Here is a 20,080-nt window from a genome sequence, read left to right as displayed (position 1 = left end):
CAGATAGGTTCTAAGAGGTGAGGATTAGAATTAGAGATCTAGTTCTCACCTCTTGTACAAATGAGGAAACTGAGATCTATAGAGGGGGAAATCCAAGGTCACACTGCTAGTTAAGAACAGGGCAGGACTAATTCCCAGTTAAGTGGTCCATCACTATATAACACTGTCTCATCTTCCTTCTTGGTAAACTCTAAGGCCAGTATTCAAAGCTTAACAGGGCTCTTTCTGGGATCTAGTCTTTCCTTCTCTCTCTTTATCCTTCTCCACCCCCTTTGTCCTCCCACCCCCCAGCAGCTGGAGCTATCCTTCCCAAGGTTATCTTGTTCTCTACTTTAAAAAAAATACATATACAATTATTTGTGCTCAGATTACCACCCCCATTAGACTGCAAGCTCTTTGGAGGCAGGGACCATTTTGCTTTGTCTTTTTGGGCTCAGGTGAGCCTAGCCCAAGCTCTCCCCCCCCCTTCCCCACTGGAGGCCCTTAATTAACACCCAAATGATTGATCCTAATGGCTGGTCCTTGCTGTTTCTTTGGGTCACACAGTTCTATAAGAAGAAAGTTGGAGGGCAGGGGGGCTAAGGAACTCCTGGAGGAGGGGGAAGGAGGAGGGGGTCCTCAAGTCCCTCGGCTAGAGAAGATTCTGTCAGAAAGAAAAGGACACAAGTACTCTCCCCTGCCCTTCTTTAAGGAGGAAAAAGATCAGGCCGTCGGGCGGGACAACAGGGAAAAGTGCAGGGCTTGAGCACGCTCAGTCCAAGGCCCGTTATTTGGCAACCGTAGGTGGTGGAAGAGAAAGGACCCGGAGGAGTTACCACGTAACAAGGCGCGGCCCCTTTAAGAGAATCTTCGGCACGTACACAGCGCTCTCTGGGCACGGTCTGCTTAGGCAAACAAAGCTAAGGCCCAGGGAGCCTCAGCCAGTGCCGAGCTGATCCCATCCTGGAGCTTGGCCGGCCCTGACTGGGGCTGGGGGGGAGGGCACAGTTCGCACCCTCACTCAGCAGGAGCCCTTTCCAATTAAAATCAAGGGTGGGGGTGGGGGCTGCCTACAGACTGGAACTCTCAGAAACCACTGTCCAGATGTGAGCTTTTCCCCTCAAAGGCACACAGCAAACCTGGAGTAGGTAGGGAAGGGAAGCCGGGGCTTGGAAGTCCCGAGGAGACAAGTTCTCCGTCCCAGCACATGTCACAAACTTGCAGGATCTGGGCCAAGTCCCTGCCCCCTCTCTGAGACTCAGTTTCCCCCTCCTTGAAGGGGGTGGGGGTGGGGACTGAACTCGTGGTTGGAGCCCTTTCAGCCCCAGAGACTGACCAAGTTCCATTGGAGCATCTGCTATTTTGGGGAAGTCGGTCAGTCCACAGCACGTACATTAAGCGCTTACTACGTGCCAGGCACTGTACTGGGAGTACAAAGAAAGGTAGAAAGAGCATTTCTTTTCCAGACCCTTGGGACTAGGGGAGGGAATTAGAAGTGTGTGCGAGTGGCTGTTTTTTAAAGTCCCCGAGGTGGAAAGTCATGGGGGTTGGGCTTCCACATGACTCTTCCTGCCTTAAAAACAAAACTAAGAAGTTTGGGGGGAGAAGTGTCCCAGGCAACCAAACCCGAGCCCTTGCCCGCCCACCACCATCAGCGCTAGAAAGGGTGGGGTGGGGTGACATCCGTCCCTGGACAGACGGACAGACACTGCTGCTGGGGGCAGGGGGGGTGCTGAGCTGGGCAGGGAAGGGGGGGGACAAGCCAGGCTGCTGAGGCTGCTGCTGGGTTATCGAGCCGGGCAGAGCCAAAGCAGAGAGAGGCTGTACGCGTGGCAGTGTTTATGTGCGAGATCAAAACAGAGCCGAGCCCAACCCAGCCCAGGCCAGGGGAAAAATGGCGACGGGATCTGGGGTTGGGGCCAGGTCCCTGAGAGGGGTAGGAAGGAGCTGAGGGAGGGGGAAGGAGGTGGAAGGAAGGTTGCAGTTTCCCCGACTCCCCAGTTCCAGTCTGGCAGGTCCTGGCCGCAGCGGTCCGAGCACCTGGAGTGGTGTGGGGGTGGGAAGAGGAGCGGAACCAGGTCTACACGACTTGGGCGGAGTGGGTCGACAGATTTTTACCTGTTATTCTGAGATTTCCTGGCCAAGGCGGCCGTCTTTGTTTTTTTCCTGGAATACTCGCTGTCGAAGGGCAGCACGGACGCGTAGCCGTGTTCGGCTTCTGGGGACAAAGTCACAAGCATTAGGGGCCGGGGTGGAGTGGGGGGCGCTGGGGCGCGGTTCCCGCTGCCCCCATTCTCCCCACCCCACCCTCCCTATCCCAGATTCTTCCCTAGCCTCGGGGCCTGGCTGACCGGCCGGATCGGGACGGCTGCGCCCAGATTTTTAAAAAACAGACACTCCACAACATTTCTTCCCCCACCCTCCTCTCCCAGAACTAGAGATTTCTTCCCGGGCCACGGGGCCTTTTGCAGATGGAGTGGGGGCGAGTAAGCATGTCCCAACCCTCATGGGCACGGTCTTTCGTGGGGTAGGGGGAACCGGCCGTGGAGACCAAGAACTAAGCTCGGAAAGGGACGGCCCGGCCCTTGGTGGGGGAGGGGGGCAGGCAGGAGGCAATGTAACACGCTCTTAACAGTAACAGCCAGACGCCGTAATAGACAAGGGAAGTCAATGCCACGGCCACAGTCACCGAGCGCCCCTCCCTCCTCCCAGCGTCGGGCAGCTACAGAGACACAGACTGAGAGACCCGGAGGCAGAGAGGAAATCAAGAGAAAAGACACGGGGGAGAGACACACCGAGACGTGACACGGGGACCCAGGCAGGGAGGCTGTTTTTTCCAGAGAGGTTGCCTCTCTCGGGCCGAGGCACTTCCACATTCTAGAAGCTCCAGTTTTCCTTTCGGTTGCTTTTTTGGTTTGTTTGGTTGGTTGGTTTTGCAACAAAGTATCTTCCCCGCCTCCCCCGAACCCCTAAACCTCAGATAGGGTCAGTGCGCCTCGGAGCCAGCGGGAAACCGGAGGGAGCCGGGGCTCCAGGCGGAGGGGTGGGGGTGGGGGGGAGAGAAAGGGCGTCCCCCCGGGGGGGGTTGGGGAGCAGCGTACAACAAAGAGAGAGGGGAGCGGAAAGGAAAGGAGGGGGGCTCTGGAAAAGAGTCAACTCTGGGAATACCTCGGTCTCTTCTCTCCAAGTACTCGGCTGCTTCCAGGAGGAGTAACAGAGAGTTCCACTCCATACTTTTGGTGCTCTGTCACTCACACCAGTCCCCCCCCCTCCCACCCCCCCCAGAGAAACCAGACGGCAAACACCCAGCCCCCCCCACCCTGGCTCTGGCTCCTCTCCCTGCCTATAGAGCAGACCCCCGAGCGCCCAACTGCACCGAGTTCACACACTCCAGCCTACTTCCAAGTCGCCTATACACCACCCTCTCGCTCCAGCCCTCAAATTGACACATAAGACCGATGGGCGGCTCGAGCAACCAATAGGAATCAGCCGTTTGGGTTTGGGGGCGGGAACTAGGGGTGAGCGGGACCAATGGAAGCGGGCCGAACCCCCTAAGCTTGGGGAAGAGAATGTTGACAGATCTGAATCTCTCTTCCTATAGGCCGGCCGCGATAGTAACAATTTAGAAGCCGAAGCTTAGCAACAGCACGTGGTGGCCCAGCCCCCGCGCTCTCTGAGTGGCCGTCGGAGTGCATGTTAAGTAGGTGCTGGGCGATGATTGGTCTTGAGGAGGCTATGTAAAGTAGCGGAGAGCGGACCAATGGCTGGGCAGGAGGTAGGCTGGCCAATGAGCTGGGCGGAGCGGGCTGCGTTGCCGAGAGGAAAGGAAGCCTGGGCTGGTGGAGTGGCCCGGCCTAAACCGGCCTGTTAGGAGCTGGGGTGAGACATCTAGGGCCGTGGGGGAAGGCGGGGACTCGCGCTGCGGACACCGTTAGACGGAACTCCCCTTCTGCCTCCTGGTCTACAGGACTTGTGAAAGCAACTACCCATCAGCTGGGACCCCCGTCCTAAAAGACAGTCCCACAGGCGCAAATGATGCTACAGGTGCTAGGCCTGGCTTTGGGGGAGGGGAGCCACCTGGGGACAGGCCTGGACCCGGGACACTTGCCTTCTGGTCCTGCTTCTGTGCTGTCGGTGGGCTCTCGGACAGACGCCTCCCAGGTTCATAGGATCAGAGATGTAAAAATGGGAGGGATCTTGGGACTGACTCACTTAGGAAGTCGCTCCCTCATTTTACAGAGATGGAAACTGAGGAAAAGCTCCATCGAGGTCATTACCGACAGGAGGTGGCAGAGCGCAACCTCGACCCCATGCTCCTATATCTGAAACCCAGCCAATGCCTATTTCCTTTTCTGCCCAACCAGGGGAACGGACCACATGGTCTCTAAGGTCCCCGGGGTTCTCCCATTCTCTGTTCTAAAGTCACAAAGGCCGGCTCTAACGTTCTGTGTTCTAAGGATCTCTCCCAGTTCTAGGGTTCTCTGTTCTAAGACCCTTTTCAACTCTCTCATTCTCTGTTCTATGTTCTGAGGTCACTTAAAACACCAGCATTCCATGTTCCAAGGGCCCCTAGCATGTTCGCATTCTTACATTCCACGGTTTACTTTCAGCTGATTCTTTTTGGAATGTTGCCAACAATGGGTGGCTCTTCCTGTTGCTTGTGTGTTTCAAAGGTTGGGTTTAGCAGCATATAGGGGTAAAGTCAATGAGCGATTATTAAGCACCTACTATGTACCAGACTCTGAGCCAGGCTCTGTCAAAAAGCAAAAATCAAATTTGCCTTCAAGTCCCTCACGATCTAATGGGAGAGGTCGTATCCACAAATTATGTACAAACAAGATACATACAGGGTAAACTGAAGTTAATTTCAGAGGGAAAGAATTAGCATTGAGGGAATTGGAGAAAGGTGTAGCATGGGATGAGCAGTGATGTTAGCCATTAACTTATCCTCCCTGGACCTCAGTTTTTTCATCTTTAAAATGAGCATAATTATGCATTATTTACCTTACAGTGCTTGATTGAGGGAAAACTTTATAATCCATAAAATGACACAGAATTGTGCACTACTGCAATTATTAATCTTTACTAAAACCTTCCTCTGGTTTTATTGCAGCAAAGAGGTGATCCTGAGTTCCTCAAAATTATGCTATTGGAGGAAAAGCTCTAACCAGCTTGAAAGATTTCATGTAGTCCTGGCCTAGGTAAGTACAGAAAGGCCTAGTCATTAAAAAGGATCCAGGGTATAGATATCTAAAGCCATGGCAGCTCATGAAGGCCAATCCACAAAGGCATAAGAAAGGGGCTTTGATTCATGTTGGGAAAGGCAGCGTCCATAAAAGATATTGGAATTACTGTATTATTAGCATCATCTCTAGTAGAGGCAGACTGATATAGCAGGAAGAACATTGGACATGATATTAAAAAAAAACAGGGTTCAAATTACAAATCCACTGCTCATCTTGGTCAAGCTCCATCTCTGAGCCTGTATCCCCTTATCCTTGAAATAGGGACACTAATCTGTACTGCCCACCTGAGAAGCATAATAGATAAGTGACTTCAAAGCTAGGAAATCAAATCTTGCTTCTGACATATATTATTCTGTTGTCTGGGGAAAGCTAGTTAACCTTTGCATTCTAGGCAGTTTTCTAATTGTTTCAAAGAGATTGACCTTGCAGCAGTAAAAGAAATCCCTTCACCTAAGAGTTCCCTATCCTGATGAAATCACAGGTCTAATACCTCTTCCAAATGCTTACATTAATTACCTCATAGGGTTATGGTGAAGATGATAATGCAATATTATGTCTGTAACCTCACTGATATATTCCCTCCATTTGCTGATTGCTTACCCTTTATACCTTCTTGTCATGTGAGATTCTTGTTCATGGTTTTTTTTTTAGATTCTCTAGAATCATATTGATGAGGTATGGATAGTGGCAGGAAAATGAGTAGGTCTCCTAGTTCTCCAGAACACCAAGTTAGGGTGGGTTCGCAGCCAGAAACCTACACAAAAGGCTATGATAAGAAAAGGCACTTTATTAAAGAGAGAGATACCAAGATGTTCTCTTAGTGGGCAATGTCAAAGAATTGCCAAAAGACATTTTCTCAGGGCTTACTCTTATACAGAAACAAAACAATTTGGGTTTTACATCCGAAAGGAACATACTTGAGATAGGGAGTCTTTCCCCAGGAATGTAGGTTTTGCATCCAAAAGGTGCATAATGTATGGAAACAGAGTCTTTCCTAGGGAATGCAGATGCTCTTCTGGGTGAGGCTGCATTATCCTTATCAATATCATCTGACATGTGAGGCTTTTCTCTGATCCATTTAAAATTTGGGGACACCAAAGCCTTACTCTGGTTCTATACTTGTACTATGACTGATCTATATCCTTTTTTTTTCCAATTATTTTTATGGTGCCTGTCTCATTCTGCTCAGATGTATATCATCATGCTAACATTCTGTACCTTCTTAATCCTATCCTGTGTCTCTCCTTGGAATGAGGTGCAGTTGTGATCTTTCAGCCATTGTGCACTGCTATGATTTTTAGCCATAGAACATCCCTGGAAGAATATGGATATTTTAAAAGTTAGCATTTGTTTGGAATCCTTATTAGAATTTTGCAGTTTCCATGATGTACTCCAGTCTCTCCTTTCCCCCAATTCACTTCCAGATCAGGCAAAGATATGATGGACTGCTTACCTACATGCAACATGCATGTCACACTCTATAGACATCCTCCATCCACTTGATATTTCCCAACTGGATTGGGTCAGTCTCTTTTGAGTGGCTATGGATCTCATCCAGGCAGTTCCATAGTATTTTGGGACTTAATGCAATCAACATCAGAGTATCTGGAAAACTCTGTAGCATACTGGGAATCCCCCCTCTATTTGGATTCCCTATAGGACAGCCATTCTCCATAACTGAGGAGAATATCAATCACTTTATCTGATGATTAGAGAAATAACGTAGACATTTATATTGAATTTAATGTCTTACAAGGTTAAGTAGAAAGGGAAGATATTTCAAAGATGATAAATTAAAGTTCATATGGTTTAGATAAATTGAACAGGGTCACATAGCTAATAAATGGCAGAATTGGATCAAACAAGATAATATTTGTAAAGTACATTGCATACTTTAAAGTTATATGTACATTAGCTATCACTGGATATATAAAGTTCTTTGTAAACCTTTAGATGCCTCACTGATTTAATGTCATTATTATTAGAGAGGGGAGTGTTTGTGCTATTATGACAGTTTTCCATAGCAAACTATTTCTTCACAATCATACAATGAATTCAGAGGTTTAGGGAACTCAAAATTCTACCAATTATGGTTTTTTTAAGTATTTGGCTCTATAGAACAAAATGCTGTCTTAAAGTTCTCCATTTGCATGTAGAGATCATACAAGATTGCTTGATAGATTAAATCACATAGCTTTGTTCAGCAATCTTCGGCTTATCAGCATACATAGGAAAATATAGAACAGGGTGATATATGCTTTGCCGAAGGTGTTTGTCTAAAGGCATAACTAGGAATTCCAGCATCTGGGGTAAATTCTAAGATATGCTTACAACTAAAGTAAATGAGAGAGAGGTCGCAACATTTTAGGAATTTAGAGATCAGGATATTTGAAGGAGAAGAGTGGACTTGAAGGCCCATAAGTGATAGAAACAAGAATCTTGATAGGATAGAATGAACTTCAGAGGAGGAAAGGTAACTGCTGCATGATGGTGGCAGAAGGGGATCTGACAGTGGCACTGGGAAGCAAGGTCTTTGCCATATCCTCCTATCCCAAAGTATCAGAAGGTGGGAAGGGAGGAGGAGCCACAACTGGAGAAAGTACCATAAGATGTAGTATTTTTTGGAGAAAGCTAAAGTTTTTTTCAGGGGAGGATACAAAAGACTGAAGAAAAGTGAGAAGGATCTTAGAACGGAAGAGTATGTTAACAATAGGAAAAAAAAAAAAGAGTCCAGTGGATATAACGGAAAGTGTGGAAAGATGACAGGAACTGGACATGGCTGAGTTTACATAGGAGTGGGCACCATACACTGCCTCCATTGTCATTTCTCTTATTTTTTCTGGCGTCCAAGCATATATCAGAAGCAGTCTGTGGTTTTAAAGTAATTCGGGGAAACAGGCTCATGCAAAAGAACTTATCCTCACAATCCACACAGGTAAAACTGAGTGGATAAGAACCATATCATGTACTTTCCTGTCAGACCAGACACTTCAAAGGGACAGTGAGCTAGATGTAGGAAAATGAGAGTAGGCTGAATTCCATTTGGGAAACTAAACAATAAAAACTTGCCTTTTTAAAATCAGTCTCCCTCTCAGGATGCTATGTGGCCACAAACCATGGAGTGTCTTTATTTCTAAAAAAGATTATAGACAGAGCAATGGAAAGACACAAGGTGGGCATAAGTATGCTGTAACATGTTTCCCACTTAGCCACCCAGAGGTGCTGATACCCATTGACTTCCCAGTTAAACACCCTGCCTGTCTACTTATGCCCTTCTGGGATAGAAAAACTTAGGAAGTCGTGCTCTCTATGGTTATCATAGAGTCAATGGCCTCCTCTCCTTCAGCTCCTTCTCTTTCTATGGGTCAGTAATTGTTTGTATAAATTTGTGGAGTTACCCATCTGGGTAACTGAATGGACTGTATTTCAATGAATCCCAGCCACATAGTCTTGGTTTTATAGAATGGGTTTCTTCCAAACTACATACTAGATTGTGGTATGGGAAACTTTTTCACTCTATAGAATCAATGAGTAAATCAAAATTGCTTCATAACAAAGAGGCCGTGTCTAATAATAGGCTGTAAACATCTACTGAGAAGTTAGAAGCCCCTGCTCTCTTAGATCCCAGAAGTATGTGCAGACAAAAGATTAATCTGTTCCCAGGGGTTCTGGGCTAGACACTATTTGAGTCTTCCCTTGAGCAAGCAAAGGAGTATCACACAGGGTGATTGCCACAGAACACAGGGTGTTCTCAAAGATGTCATACCTTTCATATGACACAGAAACTCTGGAATTAAACTCTTGGTTCAGCCTAGTCTGCAGAAATCAGGATCCAGGAGGATGATCTTTATGGGCTCTGTCCTCATCTGTCAGAGCTGAGCCATCCCAGAGTAGGGTGAGTGAAACAGGTAACCCACCCCAGGAAGGGAGTGACTGCTTCCCATCATTATTCCTGTATTTCTTTCACTCTGACCTTAGCCACCTACACTTGGCTGGCCCTTTTCATGTGGACTCTTACAGCAGTCCTAGCCTCAAACCTCTCCCTATTCCAGTGAATCCTCCATTCAGCTGAACCACATTGACTACCTGTTTCAACTTCTGTTTGACATCTAATGCTCTTTGCCAAAGTGGTCCCTTTTTACCTTCCCAGGCTCTTGACACTTTGATCCCTTCTGTAAACTTCCAGAGCCAGCAATGCTAGTCTGTTTGCATTTCCTTGAACATGGCAGATTCTCGTAGTGCCTGGATTGTTGTGTGTCTCACTTCTTTCTCTTAGCTTCCCTGATTCTCTTCATGGCTCAGGGCAGATGCTGTCTTCCTTTGGAGGCCTTTTTCAAGCCCCCTCCATCACCATCTCTCAACTGCTGGTATCTTCTTGCTACTATGTCGCTATTCTTGAACCTTTTCATTTACATGTTGAAATGTGAGCTTCTTGAGGACAGGAATTGTTTTCTGAGTTTCTTTGAATTCACTTTGCCTGTAATTAGCACAATAATAAATGTTAAACAAATGTTTCTCTGTTGACTGGCTTCCCTATTTAAGAATCAGCCTTTTCAATAAAGTACAAAAATCCTCAACTTTTTCATTTAAGCTCCTTACAATATAGTTTTCACCTTTATCTTTCTGGGCTGATTTGCCCTTCCCTCACTCTGTTTAAGTGAAACTGGCCTGTTCCATATTTCTAATACACATATTTCCCTTTCCCGTCTCTGAACATTTGCATAGGTGGCCCCCACCATGTTTGGATATAATTCCCCTTCATTTCTATTTTATAAGACTCTATTCCAGCACTCCCTATCCCAGAGGAAAACTTTCCTGATTTTCATTCTTGTTATTGCCTGCTCCCTCTTGAAATCACTATATATAATGTATATATTTTGTACTTATTTATCTGTGTTATGTATCCTCCAGTAAAATATAAGCTCCTTGAGGGCAGGGACTTTCTGTTTTGTCTCCATAGCCCCTGCACTCAAGCATAGTACTTGGTGTGTCATAGGTGCTTAATAGACATTTGTTGAATTGAATGTTTAACAATATTTCACATTCGATAAAAAAAAATCATCAAGGAAATTAGGGTTGAAAAAAAGAAGTGGGCTGGTTACCAGGGGTAACAGATAGATAATATAAGAACAAGGCCTTCAACACATTAGGTTGACGTTCAACAGAGAATTAATGGAATGGTCAAAATGCATCCTGATCAATGTTCTTGGAGAATATATTCATATTGATGAGGTCCCCAATGACCAAAATGGTCAGTAGCAGTCCCCAGGAGGGATGCTACTGCCCAGCTCAACAGGAACTTCCTATCTTCCCCAGTTATCTGTGGGCCCAGCTGCCTAGAGTTGAGGCCATTTGTGTCGCGCCATTTTCTATTTTTATCCTCTATAAGAGGAATTGTCCATGGGCCCTAATGCAATATTAGCAAACCCTAGTGCAGAGTTATCTCATCCTCTAAGCTTCAGGCACCAATAATCCCATATTCCAGTGCTTTTATTTTAGTCCAGAAGAGAAGACAGCAAAACTAAAGGAGCCCAAAGTTTGAAAACTCTGTTTAAAGAACTCTGGAGGTGGTATATGCCTAGAACTGAAACATTGATCAGAGGTTCCCAAACACCTCATCCCACCAGCACAAGTTGGTAGAATTGTTGACTCAGGTCCTCAAGAACTTTCCTGTATTGTGGGGGGAAATTGCAGGTCCTAAACCTATAAGATTAAATTGGAATTCAGAACTTGGTGGCAGCCTAATGGGGAAGAGGGAGAACCAACCTAAAAAGGAGGACTATCTGGGTTTCTGTCCTAGCTAAGCCTTTCATTTATTATATGACCTTGTAGCCACTCCTCTCAGAACCTCAGGTGCCTCTCTTATATATCTGTCATCTGGAGAAAACCTTAAATGTTATCTTGGACTCTTATTTACCTCATACAACCAGCTGCCAGAGATTTTAATTTTTAGATCTGAAATAGTCTCCATTTTTTCTTTTCTTTACCAGTACCCTGCATCATTACATTGCAGTGGTCCCCTTCCAGAGATGTCCCTGCTTCTGTTTTCCAGTTCATCCTTCACATTGCTGTCAAAATCATCTTCCACTGTCCCTCTCTTAACCTCCAGTCTCCAAGTCCCTCTATATTCAGCCTCTAAACTTCCTTTCTAGCCTGTTTTCACAAAGTATACTTTCCTGCCAAATTGAAATATTTATTGTTCTCAAATTCCATCTTGCTTTTTCCCCACTTCTGCACATTTACCTAGTCTTTCCCCATTATTTGAACATGTCCCCTCACGTTTTTCTCTTTCTTCAAAGCCCAGCCCAAGTGCCACCTCCTCCATGAAGCTTTCTTCCCTGACATTCCGATCAGAATCCCCCAGGGAAAATGATGTTTCTGTCCCCAGAGTTTTTATAGCACTTTGTTTGGCCTTCTCTTTTGGTGAATCTCATTACCTTGTATCTTTGGAGAACTGCTTTGTATTACCTCGTATCAATCAATATTACTGTGTATACATGGTATCCCTTCTATCGTCTTGATAGAGATTGTGTGCTTCCTTCCTGAAAAAACCTAGAGGTCCTGAGAGACTGCGGAAAGAGCTCATTTGGAGTATGGTACATAACCTGTACAGTCATAGAGTCAGAAAGTGTTCTGCCATCAGCACCTAGGTCAGTAAAGCCAGCACACGGAGGAGTGAGAGGAGGGGGTAAGGTGAAAAAGCCTGGAAAGACAGACTTGACCCAGACTAGAATGGTCTGAACTAGGGGTTCTTAATCACTTACAGACCTCTTTGGCAGTCTGTTTTTATAAATTCGATCTCAAGATAACATTTTTAAATGCATAAAGTAAAATGTATACAAATTACATGAATTATAAATTACATGAATTATAAGTTACATGAATTGAAGTTATTAATTTTTTTAATTCAAGATTTCCAGGTTTGGAAGGCCTGGTACGGCCACACGAGCAGTGGCCACATGCCTCAGCAGGCATAGCAGATCACAGGATCCTTGATGGAGAGCTGGACAGAATGTCATCGATTCCAAGACCCTCATTGTATGGAGGAGGAAATTAAAGCCCAGGGAGGTCAAAGGACTTCCCTAAATTCACATGGAGAATAAAGAATTGAACCCAGTTTCTCTGTCTCTGTGTAAAAGGTTCTTTCTGTGATACCAGGAGATATTGTAGAGACATTCTTCAAAGCTTGCTGACTAAGGGGATCTCAGGGGGAGTGAAGAGTTGAAGTTGACTCCAAAGGTCTTGGATCTAGGTTAAGTGGAGGAACAGTGGTGTTCATAACTGAAACAGGAGTGGTAGAAGGAAGATCAGGCTTTAGGGGAAAGATAATGAATTTCATTTTGGACATGGAGAGTTTGAGATCCCTCTGAAATATCCAGGTGGTGGTGTTTCATCGGTGGTGTTGGCTCTGAGCTCAGGAGACAGATGAATTAACAATGTTAATTTGGGAGTTATCTTCATAGAGATGATAATTATTCAGTTAATAACAGGAGGTATTCCCAAAGAGATTGGGCTCAGGACATGGATGGTGATCCAGACTAAGAAGAAACAGCTATAGATGGAGGAAGAGAGGCAGAAGAAAGCCATGTTATGGGGATGGAGGGCCTAGTGAAAGGCAGCTGGTCAGATTAAGAAGTGAGATATCAGGAAGCAGAGACCCCACAATGTCCATAGCATTCTAGGTCGGGGGAGAGGCAGTCATGAAAGGGAGGGGAGATAGAGAGGGTAACTTGAGTAAATGGAAAGGTCAAGTAAAAGATTTTTTGGGTGGTGGGGGGCTGTTGCTTCTGAAGAATGTCAAGATTTGAGTAAGTTTGTAGGTCACAGGGAAGGAACCAGTGAAGAGGAGAAAATTGCAGAGTAAAATGGGGAAGAGATGATTAAGGGGCAAGGTCTCTTTGGCCTTAACAAGGTAAGAGTCACTTCTTCCTCTGAAACTAGAAGAGAGAATAATGTTGAGAGTGATTTAGGTGTTTAAAGTGGGCTACAAAACAGAACTTTGGCACTTTGCAAAACTGATGGACGTGAAGAGGAGAGAGATCACTAGGATGGCTTCTCTTTTCTCAGTAAAATATGAGATAGGGTCTGCTGAGAGGAAGGGAAAAAGAGGGTAGTGTTGGTAGTTTGAAGGGAAAAGAAATGATTGGGAACACCGTGGGGCGTTCAAAGGAGAGCCAACCAGGGAAAAAGAATAGACATACAAGCAGTGAGGATCCAGTAGAAATTAAAGAGGGTGTTTGTGGCAGTTGTTGTCAGCGTGGTTATATATCTTTCAAGCATCATGTATGTCAGTAGGAGCAGAGAAGGCAGTTAGTGGGGGTGAAGTGGGCTGCACTGATCTTACAAAAAAGAGTAGTAGCCATCAGTCAAGAGGGCAAGGGATTCAGGAGTCGAGAACAGGGTAGAAGTGAATGGGTTAACTCTTAATGCCAATATTTCAGAGGGAAGAAAGTGAGACTAGAGCTAGAATGAAAGAATGGGAAAGTAAGGTATTTATGGTTACTGAAGGTTGCTGGGAGAATATGCAATTTGTTTAGAAAGGGTGTGAAAAATGAAGGTTTTGGTCAGTAACAGAATTTGAGAGTTTTGAATTGTGGGAGTAGAAGAATCATGGGTTACAAGATGGAAGGAGGAGCTCTCCCTGTGTATCAGAGATGGAATGAAGATGAAGGTCATGGGAATTGGAGGTGAGGACCTGGAAAGCTGGGGCATTTGAGGGGATATGAACATGTTATGCTTTAATTTCTTGAGAAAGCTGGGGTCCAGAGAAAACAGCCACTAGGCTCTAGCTGAGAGCACTCTATCCAGATCAAGAGAACCTAGAGGGAGGAAAGATTGCTGAGTGATGACAACAGCAGGAGGGAGAGCAGTGAGGAGGGAATCTAGCAACAGTCTCTTTCTGGTTCATCCTGGGGGATGTGGATTAGAGAAAATAGAGAAGCCTGAGAGAGTGTCTAGAGGGAATAGGTGGCCAGAGATGTGCTTTGGGGGGAAGAGGAGGGGAAAGGGAAGCCACACGGCTGTGACTGCAAGGAAAAAGGTTGGGGAGGACATCTGGTAAGGATGAATTTGTCAAAAACAGAATAGAACTTTGCATACAGAGGGTAGAGGGGGAATAAGTACATAGGATAGGTGGGACTAAGATGAATGGGAATGGAGGATTACAGAATGGTACCAAGGGAAGGAAACTTTTTACTAAAAGTCTTCCATTGAAAATTACAGATAATTTGAGAAGAAAAGAGAATTTGTTAACCATGGTACAGTATATTCTCACACTCTTTCCAACCTAGGCACCAGCTCAGGTGTTGATTTATTCCCCTGTATTTTGGGATGAGAGAAGAGAGATAACAGGGGTATATATTTACATAAGTATATATAAATATATCCTTTCTTAACTATAGCCTGCTTGGGAATGCGAGTGGGGATGAAAGGGGAAAAAAGAATAAAGTAAATAAGGTGCATAGCAGAGAACAAAAGAACAATTTACAAGGAAGAAAATATAGACACTCATGAATATAATTTCTTCTACTAGTATATATACTTTCTTAAATTGGTGTTTGTTTTATATTTTGATGTTCTGCTGGGCATATGCTCTTTTGTTTCATTTTGTTTTGTATTGCTTTTCTGTTTTTCTTTTTGCTTATTCTGTTTCTTCAAATAAAATAAATTTGGGAAAGAAAAAAGAAATGGAAAAGTATTTTCCCCAAGTCTGTGTAAAACTAGATTCTTTATCTTTTTTGTATGTCATGATCTCTTTTGACAGCCTATAGACCTTTCTTCAAAATCATGAGGTTTTTTTTTAATGTAAAACAAAAGGAAACTACATTTTTTAAAAAAAGTATATAGATTGTCAGAGCTGGGAGAAATCTTAGAACATTGAACACAGAATGTTAGAGGGGGGAGGGACCTTAGAACACAGAATGTCAGAGCTGGGAGGGATCTTAGAACACAGAATGTCAGAGCTGGGAAGGATCTTAGAACATAGAATGTCAGAGCTGGGAGGGACCTTAGAATCATAGAATGTCAGAGCTGTCAGGGACCTTAGAACATAGAATATCAGAATTGGCAGGGAACATGGAACACAGAATGTCAGAGCTGGGAGGGATCTTAGAACACAGAATGTCAGAGCTGGGAGGGATCTTAGAACACAGAATGTCAGAGCTGGAAGGGACCTTAGAAACACAGAATGTCAGAGCTGGCAGGGACCTTAGAACATAGAATATCAGAATTGGCAGAGAGCATGGAACACAGAATGGTCAGAGGTAGGAGGGAACTTAGAACACAGAACATTAGAGTTGTCAGGGACCATCAAACATAGAATTTCAGAATTATCAGGGGTCTTAAAACATAGAATGTCAGAGCTGTTAGGGACCATGGAACATAGAACATAGAATGTCAAAGCTGTCAAAGATCCTGGAACATAACCTGTCAGAGCTGTTGGGATCATAGAACATAGAATGTCAGCCATGTCATGGGTCTTAGCATGTAGAATGTCAGAATTAGAAGAGAATTTGGAGGGACCTCAGAAATTATCAAAATTAATGTCCTTACTTGATAAATAGAGACTCAGGTTATATGACTTGTCACATAGATAGTGGAGAGATAGAATTGAAGGAGAGTTCCTGACCAGAGCCAAAATGAGGCATATTTGCACCCTCTGGACAAACTTTAAAACATATACACAGTGCTATTATCTGAGAGACTTTGAGCTTTTGCTATAAACACAATCAGTTTATTATAGTTCCTAAAAATAGAAAATAGGATTTTCAGCCATGAAAAAATGAGCATTTGCTTAAAAAAAAAAAAGTTACATTACAAATTGTCCCTTGATACCTTCATTGAGACTTCCTCTATTACAGACTCAACACTGATGTGACTCCAGAAGGAAAGCTTAGAAATCTTAGGATCATATTTTTAGAGCTGAAAGGAACCCTTAGAGAAATGGGCTAATCCTTGTTTGCAGATGAGGAAACAGAGGTCCATAGAAGTCAAAAGTCACAGCCCAAAGTCAGTGGCAAAGGGCAGATTAAAACTAGGGTCCTCTGACTCCAGAGTAAGCATTTCCCTTCCCAGAGCGGCCTCCCTGCCATCTAGGAGAGAGTTCTGCTGGGTCCTAAGTTTCACGAGTACATGTTAAGATCCAAACAACTAGCTTTGTGCCCAGCCTTATTTTCAATTCTTCTGTATGAAGAGAAAAAGATGAGGAAAATCACCTGGGATCTCATTTAGAATTCATTCGGTCTGATTAGCGAGGCAGACACAGAGAAAAAATGTGTGACAGAATATGCAACACAGACATTAACTGAGCAACTTCAATGTGTCAGCCCCTACTGGCGACCTTCCAAGATTCCATGATTTTCAAGATCTCGTGGTTCCACAATTCAATGGATTCATGATTCGAAGAGTCTGACTCAAAATATGAGGCTCTGTGACAAATCTGGTGACTTTTCAGTCTGCAATCTCCATGCGGAAATATCTAGTATCATTTAATCAAATATAGGATTATAGGACACAGACTATAAGAAAGTGTAACAGTTCAGAAAACAGAGACATCTGTATGGACAAGAATAGTCAGGGAAGGCTTCCTGCAGAGGACAAATCTCGAGCTGGGCCTTGAAGTCCTGAGAAGATCTGAACTGGCAATGAAAATTAGAGATGGTAAAAAAAAAAAAAAAAAAGAAAAAAGAAAATTAGAGATGGTTCAGTCCATTGGAGAGTCCCGAGTTTTATAGATGGCTCCCCATGTTCTTCTTACAAGAGGCAGTCAGTGACTACACCTGCACAATGGGAACAAGCCTGTGAGACCCAGCTGCTTTTCAGGTTGTGGTGGCTGTTTGTTAATGAGAATGAAACCTCCAGGCTGAAGGCAAGGCTCTATCTAAATCTAGGCAGAGGAGCATGATTGCTTGTTTGCCAATGCTGGGCCTATTATGTCACACATCCTCCCACAATTAATTTGCAGAAGTAAGCCATAGGTGTAACACATCCAGTGCCTTTTTGCATTGTCATGGTGGTGATAGAAAGGACTTTGGACTAGCATGGTGGTAGTGGAAGGAAATGTGACTAGGTTCCAAAGAGATTTGTCTTTTGAATCGCAGCTCTGACACTTAAAGAACTAACTAGCTACAGAAGTCAGTTAGATCTCTTTATATTTTTAATAAATTTTTATTACATTTTGAGTTTCAAGTTGTTTCCCTGTCTCCCTCCTTCTTTCCCTTCCAAGATTGCATTAGAAAAGGCATTTGATATAGATATATATGTGACACTATGCAGTACATATTTCCATATATCTGTTCTTTCTCTGGAGGTGGAGAGCATTTTCCTTCATAAATCCTTCATAGTTGATTTGAACATTCATATTACTCAGAATAACTAATTCATTCACAATCACTCTTGGTTCTTCACATTTTACATTATTTCATGCAAGTATTTTGATTTTTTTAAAATCACTGAGCTCATCATTTCTTGTAACACAGTAGTATTCCATTACACTCATGTACCACAATTCATTCAGGATTCCTCAATTGGTGAACATCCCCACAATTTCCACTTCTTTGCTACCACAAAGAGAGCTACTATAAATACTTTAGAACTTATAGGTTCTTATCCTTTATTCCTGATCACCCTGGAAGGCAGCTCTAATAGTGGCATTCCTGAATGAAAAGGTTTTATAACTCTTTGACAAAAGTCCAAAATGGTTGGATCAGTTCACAATTCCACCAATAGTGTAGTGTCCCAATTTTTCCACATCCCTCCCAACATTTGTCATTTTCTTCTTCTGCCAATTTAGCCAATCTGATAGGGATGAGATGATACCTCAAAGTTATTTTAATTTGCATTTCTTTAATCAATGATGATTTAGGGCATTTTTTTCATATGGTTATATATAACCTTGATTTCTTTTTCTAAAAACTACCATTTATCACTTGGGGAGTGATTCATAGTCTTATAAATTTGACTCAATTCTCTTTGTATTTGAGATGAGTCCAACATTTAATATGTATATTTTAACATGTATAATATATATTGGATTGCTTGCCATCTAGGGGAAGGTGGGGTAAGGGGAAGGAGGGGAAACTCTGAAATACAAGGCTACACAAGAGTCAATGTTGAAAAGGTATCTGTTCTTTTTAAAATAAAATGCTTTTTTAAATAAAAAGCTTTAAAAATAAAATAAAATTTAAAAAGAGATATGAGTCCAAGAAACCATCTATAAAATCTTCTCCCCCCAATTTTCTGCTTTCTAATTTTGGCTATATTAGATTTATTTTTTTTTATAAAATCTTTTAAATTCAATATAATCAAAATTATCCATTTTGTACTTCCCATTGTTCTCTATCTCTTGTTGATTCCTGAATTCTTCCCCTATCCATAAATCTTCTAGGTAATCTGTTCCATACTCTTTAAACCTCAATTCCTTTATCTGTAAAATGAGAATAATAATAAAAGTGTTTTCAGACAAAGACTTTATAAACTTGAAAGCTTTAGCACCAATAAGACAATCATATTCCTTAGTAATAATAATAATAATATAAAATGTTGTGAATTTCACTAGACTAAGTACTGAGTTTCTATCCACAGCATCAGACAGGTTACCTTGCATCAGGCTGTTCACACTGCCTAAATCTATGGATTCCACTGACTAAGGCAGCTCCTGGAACCAAATGTAAGACTATTTATAAACTGATGGAAGTGGAGAGAGATGACCCAAAGAAGTAAGGTTTGCTATGTCATGATAAGAGTGTTATATAGTGCTCTCAAGAGGGTTTCTCTGTTGGAGAAACAATATAAACATAGGTAAATATAATTTTGGGGGGGACTATACTGACCAGCCAATAGACATTTATAATGCCCACTAGAAGTCAGACACTGGGAATACAGAGACAAAATGAAATGGCTTCTGCCCTCGCAAAGTTTCCATTCTGATAAGGAAGAAAGCGGACCATGTATGGGCTCATACTAAGCACATATGAAACAGAAGGTGAAGCTGGGAGAAGGGAGGGGACCAGATGAGGCTTTTTGCAGAAGGTGGCCCTTGGGAGTTCAGTCATGAAGGAAATTAAGGATTCCAGGAGGCAGAGGTGAGAAGGGGATGAATTGTACCCAGAGGGAACAACCAGTGTAAAGACAGAAGATCCCACCATCCTCTTTGAGGTGATCATTTAACCAATAGGAACAGATAAGGAGCCCAAATCGGAGCCATCAAGGAGAAGGGCTCCAGGCAAAGCCTTAAGGGAACACGTGCAGTTAGGGACAGGCACTGGATGGTGATCTAACAAAGGAAACACACACTGGTTAGGACAGCAGGAGGAGGACAGAGAGAAAACCACATATCCCACAGGAGAGGTTCAGCATATAAAGGGCCACAAAGAAGTCCAAGAAGATTGAGGGCTGCATCATCAACCTCATGTAGGAGGCACAAATTGACCTAAAGCTTGAAGGAAGCCAAAGGTGCTTTTAATTGGAAGCAAAGAGGAAAGTCACTCCAGACATGGGGAACAGCCCGTGCAAAGGCATGGAATAATGGGAACAGGGAGGAGGTGAGTTTAGCCAAAATGAAGTGTGTGGAAAGGAGAAAATATGTCAGCCTAGAAAGGTCCACTGGAGAGGGCTCTAAAGGCAGCTGGGAACCACTGGGGCTCCTTGAAAGCTGGAATGACATGAACAGACCTGTGCTTTAAGGTTGTCACTGGCAGCTGAGTGGAAATCACCAAGATAACAGGCATTTGGGCAGCTAGATGGCTCAGTAGATAGAGCACTAGCCCTGGAGTTAGGAGTTCCTGAGTTTAAATGTGATCTCAGAAATTTAACACGGACTACTAGCTGTGTGGCCGTGGGCAAGGCACTTAACTCCA

General features: G+C 43.7%; 1 protein-coding gene and 1 long non-coding RNA gene across 4 annotated transcripts in view; one reads left to right on the top strand and one right to left on the bottom strand.

Moving 5' to 3' along the window:
• The window catches only part of MXD4 (MAX dimerization protein 4), a 49,925-nt gene extending 46,664 nt beyond the window's left edge, over positions 1-3,261 (bottom strand). The window contains exons 1-2 of one of the 2 annotated variants that reach the window (XM_051966290.1): positions 3,148-3,261; positions 2,098-2,197 (exon numbers count right to left, since the gene is read on the bottom strand). In XM_051966290.1, coding sequence (XP_051822250.1) covers positions 2,098-2,197; positions 3,148-3,211 — 164 coding nt within the window. In that variant the 5' untranslated portion in view covers positions 3,212-3,261. The remainder of the gene's footprint in view (positions 1-2,097; positions 2,198-3,147) is intronic. The other variant, XM_051966291.1, reaches the window with a different exon arrangement.
• Positions 3,262-3,760: 499 nt separating this feature from the next.
• LOC127541164 (uncharacterized) lies at positions 3,761-12,341 on the top strand. 2 transcript variants are annotated; one of them, XR_007948380.1, is made up of 3 exons: positions 3,761-3,858; positions 5,093-5,180; positions 12,138-12,341. It is a non-coding gene; the product is annotated as an uncharacterized LOC127541164 (long non-coding RNA). The 2 variants fall into 2 exon arrangements; XR_007948379.1 differs by having other exon boundaries at positions 3,800-4,023.
• Positions 12,342-20,080: the final 7,739 nt, after the last annotated feature.

The sequence above is a fragment of the Antechinus flavipes genome, chromosome 6, assembly GCF_016432865.1.
Source record: "Antechinus flavipes isolate AdamAnt ecotype Samford, QLD, Australia chromosome 6, AdamAnt_v2, whole genome shotgun sequence".
Classification (NCBI taxonomy): domain Eukaryota; kingdom Metazoa; phylum Chordata; class Mammalia; order Dasyuromorphia; family Dasyuridae; genus Antechinus; species Antechinus flavipes.
Note: the sequence above shows the minus strand (reverse complement) of the source record. Positions and strands in the feature narration are given on the sequence as shown.